The 9,961-nt window shown below is 39.9% G+C and overlaps 1 protein-coding gene across 2 annotated transcripts in view; it reads right to left on the bottom strand.

Annotated features, from left to right (window-relative positions):
• Window positions 1-4,150: 4,150 nt before the first annotated feature.
• txndc16 (thioredoxin domain containing 16) overlaps window positions 4,151-9,961 on the bottom strand; it is a 12,908-nt gene continuing 7,097 nt past the window's right edge. For both annotated transcript variants that reach the window (XM_061032730.1, XM_061032731.1), the window contains 5 exons: window positions 9,342-9,426; window positions 8,991-9,132; window positions 7,542-7,729; window positions 7,213-7,403; window positions 4,151-4,591 (listed from right to left, as the gene is read on the bottom strand). In XM_061032730.1, the coding sequence (XP_060888713.1) occupies window positions 4,356-4,591; window positions 7,213-7,403; window positions 7,542-7,729; window positions 8,991-9,132; window positions 9,342-9,426 (842 nt within the window). In that variant the 3' untranslated portion in view covers window positions 4,151-4,355. The remainder of the gene's footprint in view (window positions 4,592-7,212; window positions 7,404-7,541; window positions 7,730-8,990; window positions 9,133-9,341; window positions 9,427-9,961) is intronic.

Here is a 9,961-nt window from a genome sequence, read left to right as displayed (position 1 = left end):
CTCCTGTTACCAACAACCACACAGAGACATTAAAAAACATATATCCGGTCCTAGAGAACAGAAAACTTCTTGATGCCTCAGAAAAACTTCCCAACACGTCTTCACCCTGCATTGTTTCTGCCTCTGTATCATCACATATTTGCACTCCTACACTTGCAGCATCTGCAGGTTATTATGCCATCAACTCTCTGTGATTGCAAACACTCCCCTTTGTGATTAAGCCAGATTCCGTCAACGCAAGCCTGCATGTGTGCCGACATGAAACCGGCCGTTGTGGTCTGCGTTATGCAACTGCAGAATCCATTTTCCAAAGAGCAGAGTTTGAGAAATTGGCCTTCTGCTTACACCATAAACTGCTTTCACTTATGTTCATTTAAGGTGATGTGTAGATGTAGCCCAGCTGACTCTAAACTGCCTGCAAAGGTTACCAGTAAACACAGCGCTTTAGGTATCAGGCCTGAGTGTGTGTGTGTGTGTGTGTGTGTGTGTCGTCCCTCAGAAATTCAATAATATTCAAGGTCTGCTTACTCTAATGTTATAACTCACATGTAACACAGGGCAGATGGTAGCACTGCAATCTTGTTATATATGTAATCTGCTAGAGAATCATTTCCCAACTGATTGATTATGCTGACTCAGGTTTTTTCCAGGCAGCAGCAAACACAATTATTTTGTATGTTAGTCTGCATGTGAGCCATGCTTCTTCAAGTTTACACAGATCCATTCAGTGCTTTCTGTAAATCTGCAAATGCGGTGTTAGAGAGTGGGAAATGTACACAAGATTGAAGCTTACATGATCCAAAACTAATTATCAATCACATGCAAGAATACACAGCAACATGGATCTTTAACATGTTGCAGAAAATCATCGACAGCATCTCAGGACACTGCACGGCTGAGATTCTACTTTACATTCACAATATGCTCTATAGGTGCAGCATGAGGGTCTTCTTTTCCCAAGGGTTTTTTTCATATATTGGTGGATGTTGCCTAGGTTACGTATAAGCACCCAGGGAGTATGATGGGCCTTGAAGCCAATAAGACGAGAGAGAAAGCACAGTTTAGTGGCATCCAGATGTGAGAGGAGAACAAATGCTGAATGTGACTTCCCATCAATTTTGTCTGCTTGAAAACAACTGAAGCGCCCAAAAGCTGCTCTGTGGTGAAATGCACTATAAAGCTTTCATCCACTGTCAAGGGGGGGGGGGGGGGGGGGGGGAATAGACCTGTAGGATCCTGCACTTAGTAAACAAGTGGATGACAGTTTTGAAGCTTTAGGTCTGGTTTCCATCTTGTCTTTAGCTTAATTATACTCATCTGGTGATCTGTTCAAACATCATTATCTGTAAATATCAAAACAAGGTAACTTCTGGTTATTCAGTGGTATCATTTCTTCAAAACAAAAGGGAAACAGAAGAGAAACAGAGACAGCTCAAATCTCTCATGGACTTACTGTAATGATGCTGAAATATTCCCTTCACATGTTTAGTCTTGTGTTTTTGGTTAGTATTGTTTGGGCACTTAGAGAGAACGCTGTGCTGAGCTCTTTCTCTAAAGCAGGGAATTTATAATTACTAGCCAAAAATAACGAAAAAAATAACGACTTACATTGAACAAAAGATGACAGATCAGTGGATATTTTAAGTATATAACCTCCCCTTTACTTCTGGTTAATCTACGTTTTATTTGCATACAATACTGTTCCATCAAGAGGCTACAATTCTGCGTCAACAATAGGAACTATATATTTCATAGGAGGAAAACAAAACCCACTAACACAATCCTAATTTCAGTTCCTACTGCCATTTAGTGCCATGAACAAATCGTGAAGTTGGCGTGTGTGCAGGTTTCATTTGTCATCATTATTCCTTCAGTCTTCAGCTGAACAGATGACTGGGACAGCTCTCTGGCCAGCTGAGCAGCTTTAATGGAAATATCTGCCATCAGTTCAAAGTGAGTGACAGCAGTTATTCCAAACTGGCATTACTTTACAAAGCTGACATATAAGTGGAGCTCACATAAGCTCTTAAAGAACTCTGACATAAATGTTATTTTATGTACAAATCTATTTTCCAGACTGTGGCCACATCTCAGGATTTAATCCGTTTCTAATCACTGGCTCCAGAGAAACCCAAACAGATACTGTAGGATGAGATCCAGCTGTCTGCCACGTGTAAACACTCACCAATCTGTTGGCATGAGGTTTCAGTTCTGCTCAGCTTTGACACTGATTGACTTGAGCAGAGCATGCACAAACTGAGGACTGACTTCATGATGAAGAAATCTACTCCAACACAGGAATCATTCCCTATTGGAATACTGCTTTCTCCCTGTTTGGTCTTTTACTGAGCATTTCTGACAGCTTGCCAAAACATAATGAACAACTAAGACATTTTAGACTCTATTGTCCCAAAATTATTTTTTAAAGTAAAGATATTGGAAGATTGTTAGTTTAAACTAATGCAGTAATCTCAGTCAGTAGTCACTGAATCTAATTATTACTGACAGTGAGAAACAGCGCCCCCCTTTAATGGGTTTGTAAGTGTTAGGGTATCTGTGGTCAAACATGGTATTGCACCCCAACATCAATCAGTCACCATTCAGTTCGTCTACTTTTAGACACAATATTAACTTAACACAAAAGACAGTGTACAAATCATAGACACCTGACTTAAACACGTCCTAAATATTCATGAGCATACTCTCTTTGCAATGAAAACATCAGTAAGTCCATTTCATTTTACGAACAACAATGTAGCCGCCTGTGCTACACACAAGTATTTAATAAGCTAACAGGCTAATGGTATGCTAACTTGAGAATATGCAGCACAGCAACTTAAATATCTTCCTTGGTTATTAACGAACAAGTAAACCAACTTCTAAGTATTCAAAGCTTTGCAGTAAATGTCTCCTACAATGATATGGTTTACAAACTGACAACCGGAGGGAGTTTACCCAAAGGAAAGAAACAAGCTAGCCAAAATATTAAAATATCAAGTGGACAAACAGACAGAAGGTGTTTCTGAATTACCTTATTCGACGTCCTGGTCTCCTTTCCTGCATTTGAAAGTAAAATTAAGTGTCTATGTTGCAGTCATTTCGCTTTTCTGACTTGGCTCATTTTCAGGCTAACAGTTGCTAACTTTTGCCGCCAAGCTAATGACGTATAGTTCTTCTAAAACGCGTTAACGTATGTTTGTAACTTTAACAATTCTTAAGCTAGCTAACTGCAACCATTTTTTTTACATTAATTTAATTACATTTTGTTTAATATTGAGGTGCCTGACCATGAAAGGGCTGACTTTTAATTTCAAATCTCTTTTCCGGTATGTTTCCATTGACAGTTCAGCCGCTGCATGACAGTTAGCTCTACAAATAGTTTCTACCGTTTTTGATGAACTTCACCTGGCGTCTCCATTGTGACGTCACGTTATTGTTGGGGTGCAGTACCATGTTTGACCACAGACACTCTAACAGTTACAAACCCATTCAAGGGGGCGCTGTTTCTCCCTGTCAGTGATAATTAGATTCAGTGATTACTGACTGAGATTACTGCATTAGCTTAAACTAACAAACTGTTCAGTGTGTTTTCTTCTGTCTGCCAACTATTTCAAATGTAACTTAATCATTCCAGCTCAGTTTTGTATCCAAAAGCCCGTCAGACCTCAATACACGGCTTGGATTATACTTTCCCCCTTCATCTGAGACATTAATCAACTTGAACCACATCAAAACCCAGCGTAACCAATGAAACCAGACCAGCTAAACTAACATTTACCGGCTTCAGATCAAAACTTCACTCGTGTTTGCTAACTTGCAAATGAAGCTTGACATAATCTGACTGGTTGTGTGTGTCCTTTTCAACTACATGATTTTAATCCCGGGGGGGAATGCATTCTCATATCAGTGGGATAATGTTTATAAAACTTGGGACTACATTAACAAATCTGTGCAGACATAAAAAAAATCTTATATGCTATCTAAGTTTTCACATATTACAACTCTAAAGCCTAACATGAGAAAAACACTGCTAGTCCTCAAAGATTAAAACTGATAGAAAAATAGAAAACTTAAGCTTTAAATTATATCCTTACAAATCCATTGTCAACATTTCTGTGGACCCCAGAAACACTCACAGAACATGTGCAAATGTGTAGAAACATGAAGAGTGTGTTTATGCATATTTATAGATTTCCTTTCATTCAAATGTTCACAGTGTCTTCTGGTCCATTCCACATTTCAGAGTATAAAATGTCATCATATGTCTTAAAGCTAATTGAGGCTCAGGTATCTTGTGCTTATTTCAAACACCTGTTTATAAGCCCGATGATTTAATAATGGAGTCATTATCATCACTACAGTTCAGAGTGAAGGTTAGCGTTGTTGTCTGGAGCAGAAAGCCGGGAGGAGGAGGAGGAACCCGTTCCTTCTTCAACATCATTTCCCTCCACTGTCGCCTCGTCTACGTCCTCATAGTGGTCGTGTGCTGACAGAGTTCGCTGCTGGGCGGAGTCTGGCTCCTGCATGTCCATCACTTTCAGGAAGTCGTAGAAGTCGTGCGCAGGAGGCCAGCTGTCGTCACCCAACATCCCTGCGGAGACGGACCAAGACAAGAGATCGTTAATAAAGATGAGACAGTAACTCATCAGTCTTCTTTAGCTAATTGGAATTAATAATATCGTCACAGCTGATTCCAGGTTTGATTATTTTTTTACCACTTGAGTTCATCTACATTATTATTAAATGAATTAGAGAAATGAATGTTGGGAAAAATACATCTATATGCACTTTAAATCTAACAGCATAAAAACAAACTCAAACAGTCTAATGTTTTGTTCCAGGAGGTAAAAGTCTGGTCAGGTTGTAGGTCTCCTGTTTCTCCAGAGAGAATGCGGGGAATGTGCTGGATGACAATCCTTCAGTCCAGATTGGCAGGGGGACGAGTCTCAGCAGGGTCTGTGTCTTATCTTCACCCACACCAATACAAACGACAGGGGTCAAAGGTCGAGAGTTAATGGATCCAGAGAGCCTTAATTGAAAAAAGCTTTTACTGTTCATTTAGCTACTCAACTCAAAGTGACTCGTACATTACTTTACACTCCTCAGACAGCGACGCCATTAGGGCCATTACATCATCATCATAAAGTAGAGTTGTTGTCATATTCCCTCACAGAGACCTTGAGGTGTACAAACACTCTAAAGCTCTCTTTTTCTCTAAAATGTCACATGTTGTTTTTTTCCATGTTCCTTCTTACTATGCTTGGAAATGTTGAACAGACACACATCATGTAGTCAGCTGATACAGTGCTGATCCTAGAGTCTGCTGGGCCCCAAGGCAAAAACCTATGAACCACAATGCTCCTCCTCTTCCAGTGATTTTTATTGACGAACTTTGGTTTTCACAAGAGTAATACATGAGATTCTAAGCAGGGCAATCGGAGTGAGTGCTGTTGGGGCCCCTTTAGCAGGTTTCCTACTGTCATTGCGCATTTTGAGCTACTGCTATGGTTCAATGTTTGTAAGCCCTCCTGGGGCGGGGGGGCTAAGTGGCCTGGGGTCAGTTGCCTGCCTTGCCTGTTGACAAGCAGCACCTCTGGTTGTCTGTCACCATAGATAGTCATCACTGTAGGTTGTCTACTAATCCCTGCATGCTGGCAGTGAAAAACATAATCAGAGCAACTCCTGCTGCTCCAGAGAGAGAACGCACCTCTCAGTAAATCCACACTGCTCGGACACCTGCTGTGTCTGGTTTTTGCTGTTGGATGCACAGCGTTTTTTGCTCGCTTGTCAGCAAATTAGGTATGGGTGGAAAAATTAATCGGGTGTAAAAGTGAGAGTGAATTCAGCAGAGAATCCAAAACACATCCAGATGTAGACTGTAGTTTTAGCAGCAGGTGTCCAGACAGCCTCACCACGGCTAACTTAAAAGAGCCAATAAGTTGAACAGAGTGGGAGCGACTTACGGCCTCACTGAGTTCTCTAGAAACAAATATCTGTGTTTTAGTGAGTCACTTTTTGGATATTGTTTATGGATCTTCTCCGTCCTGCAGATGGTGTGTTAAGGAACATCTTCTTCAGCATACTTTTTTAAAACATACTTATCACTGAAACTTCAGCGTAAAAATGTAAACAAAGGCCCTGCGTTATGTAAAACACTGGAGTCCACCTCAGTGTCAGCTGTGACAGTTAGGAATGACTCTACAGAAACACTCTTAATTCTTGCTGTCTGGTCACACACACAGATACATATCAATTATTTATCCTGTCTAACCTCACCAAGCATTTCTACTTTAAAAGAGATAAAGGCAACATAAGCTTAATTTCTTAATGACTCAGTCTAACTTGCAATGGTTTGGTCCCGACACATTGTCAGTTATTTCATAGCGAGTAAGACAGAGTACCTTCCTGTGGCCCTACTTTATGAAATAGATGCCCAAAGTTTTTTATTTACAATTTAAAGTACAAATTAAAACATACATGTGACATTGATATGTTAAGAAAACTACAAGCAGCATTCTGCAATAAATAAGACCTAATAGTCCCGCCTCTAACAGGGCAAATAGCCAATCACAGTTTACGATTTTTGGGGTGGCACCTGGGATGGCCAATCAGATTTCTAGGGGGCCCATGCCACTTCTCTGGACACATCCCTGCAAATGAGAAACTTAAATGCAAAATATATTTGTTTATCTGCACTCGTTACTTATTATGAGCTAAATCAAACTTCTTGATTAAAAAAGGGTACTTTATTTATTTTCTTCTGTTGAGGCAAAGAGACAACTGTTGATTCTTTTGAAAAACTGGAGCTCGTTTGGAACCTTTGGGAGGCTCCTACCATCTAGCAGATGTGTTGAGTAGATAAAACATTTTTTGTGAGGATCCTGTCAAATTTGAAATGACTTTTTGAACCTATTAATTTTTTGTTTTTAATAACTTCTGAACGTACTTAAAAGGGAAAAAACTGTCAAAGGTATCCAACATATCTTGAACAAAATGCACATCTAAATATTTTTTCTTCCATACAGTGAAAAAAAGTGGTTCAAATATGTTGTGCTACTTCATAATACAATATACTTTAAAGTAGGGGTATGGTATCGCAGGGTTCCTCACAATATGATAGGATACCACACAAAACAAAAGGGTTCAATACGACATGATTGAACCTGCAACATGTGGCCTGAGGAGTCATTAAGTCAAATAACTCCTCCTTACCTGCGGGGGATTCTTTGCCGTCCTCGACCCTCTGCAGCCACTGCAGCACAGCGGGTGCTCCTATGGGGGTGTTGGAGGGGTATTGGTAGATTTCATCTCCAGAGGGCAAATGTGTGAGGACCAGAGCAGGGAGGGGGGGCATGGAGCCCAGGTATGACCCCAGGACAGACATACCAGCTGGAGTACGGCCACTGGAACACAATGCAACAAAATACATTTAAAACAATTGATAAAAATAGACAAAGTGGAGTACATGATGGATGACTGGAGCTTCAAATCTAGTGAGCTGAGTCTGTTCTATTGACTGAAGGACTTATCGATGTACATACAGGTGGATCCAGCAGGCCAGGTAACGCTCCATCTTTCCCCCGCCCAACTCTACCACTCCTCTCATCTCCTCCAGCAGCGCCTGGTTCTGCCTCCAGCCGATCTCATCCTCCTCTTCTCCCACAAAGAGGAGGAGGAGGGCTTTACCCAGGGAGAGGAAGGACGGCAGGTTCTCCACTGTGAGCTCAGGCTGGAGAGAGAAGAGAGAAAAGGATTAAGCTAGAAGGAAACCTGTTTAATATGATCATTCACACACCTATCACAAGAGCTGGACAAATTTAAGGGACTGTATGCAAATGACTGTATCACTCTATTTTCATTAATATTTCTTAATTTTTTTTCCAATAAAATTTTAAACTATGACTAGAATTTAGTTTTTTTAAGAGACTGTATGCAAATTATCAGCTCTGGCAAAAATTGTAAAAAAAAAAGTCTAATATAAATGATTAACTATGACCTGAGTTTTTATAATTTAAGGGGCTGTGCTCAAAGTCTAAGCGCTGTCAAAAATAAATTAAATGAATCACTTTACCATAAAATGTTTGTTTTCTTCCCAGTTTAAGAAATTATATTCTACGACTGGTGTGGGAATCATTTAAGGGACTTTATGCAAATTAATTACATTTTGTTTTACAGTTTTTATTTTGCAATCTTTTCTAATGAAACCATAATATTTTTTTCCAATATCAAAAATGATAAAAAATGACAAGAGTTGGAACTATTTAAGGGACTGTATGCAAATGATCATCTCTTAGAAAAATTGAATTCAACATGTTTTTTTTAAATGTCAAAAAAAAAATTTAAATGTTTTATCGTCATTGTTAAAATTTTACAAAGGAGAAAAAATAGTGAAGAACAATTTTGAGAATGAAAAAAATAAAAACTCCTTCAGCACACCAAACCTATTTATCATCATCAGAGTGAGTCTTGTTTTCTGAATTCTCTTAACTGGCTTGAATACACTTAATTATTAATTAATTAAATAACAAACCTTTTGTTGACTTAATGAAGCTGAAAAACAACAGCGCCACCCAAAGGAAGACTGTATTCAAACTTTGAACTTTTCAATGTAAACACCAAACTTTGCACTAAACTAAACTGGTGTCCACACTTAAACTCATGTGGAGCCTGTTTGAACATCACTTCTTTTTATCTGTTTACACTAGAGAATGTAAACTCTGACATGACGCATACTCTGACCTTGGATCGTGTGGAAACTGCGTCCAGACTCTGTCCACATATGGTGCTCGTTATTGAACAATTCCATCTTCTTACAGACTCCCAAGATTTAAATTGATTTAATGAGATTTAAACGAGGTTAGGCCACATTCTGACTTCAGCTGTATGCATTTATTCTGAACTTTTTATGACACTCTTTTGAGTATTTAGAAGTATTTCTCAATGCAAACATGACTGTATCACCCAGAGAGACACTCGGTTTACTCACTCACCAGTGGATGCAGCAGTGCAGACTTAATGTGTGTGAGCAGCTCTTCAACAGAAGTTGGCAGAGTCAGTGAGGAGGGACGACTCTGTGTCCTCCACGATGGAAACACAAACACTCCAGGAAGGTCCACAGTGTGCTCTGCAGCCCTGCACACACAACATCACACTTAAATACACTTTTTACACATTTTAGGTCATTAATGTGGCAGATTTAACGACGCAGGAACATTTGCCTCTACACAAAATGTAATCACACAAGTGTCCAATACTTAACTGTGGTGATTACAAAATGAATAAATCAACCCTGAAGAGAAATTGCATCTTACTGAATGTAAGACTGAATGCAGAGCTGTTACCATTCCTCTGCCAGCTCATCTGTCAGCAGCCCGCTCAGCACCTCTCCTCTCAGGGACTTTGCTGCTTCAGTAAAGAGTGATGCACCTGACAAGACAAGAGTCACATCATCACACAGCGTTACTTACAGCAGGCAGGTCATGGGCAGGTACGAGGAGTAGGTCGTGGAGGGTTATTTGAGATATTTCCGCCATTTTTTCTAACTTAATTTCTCTCTCTAAACATCCTCCACGTCCAAGGATTTCATCGGTAACCCATATTTTAGCTCTGATATATTCCCCTTTGACAAAGAGATCCACTTACACAAAAACCTTCCTGCTTCAGAACTTCGTCCTCAGATTGAATCAAGATGCTCCATCACTCACCTGAACAGATCAAGTCCATCCAGAAAAAAAACAAAGTGGAGCCTAGCCAATCTCTTGCCTGATCACTGTCCACTTAACCCTGCGGGACACCACAGCGGCCAATCAAACACTTGCAATCACACATTTTTCCGATTGCTCATGTGACTGTGTGTACGTCGTCTTTAAGATGCAATGTCTGATGAAGAGCAGGAGTGCTATAAACACACTTCTGGAATAGAGCGACGTTTCTGCTCGACTCTGCACCTGCCTGTTTTTGG

Source organism: Labrus mixtus, chromosome 24 (genome assembly GCF_963584025.1).
Source record: "Labrus mixtus chromosome 24, fLabMix1.1, whole genome shotgun sequence".
NCBI lineage: Eukaryota > Metazoa > Chordata > Actinopteri > Labriformes > Labridae > Labrus > Labrus mixtus.
Note: the sequence above shows the minus strand (reverse complement) of the source record. Positions and strands in the feature narration are given on the sequence as shown.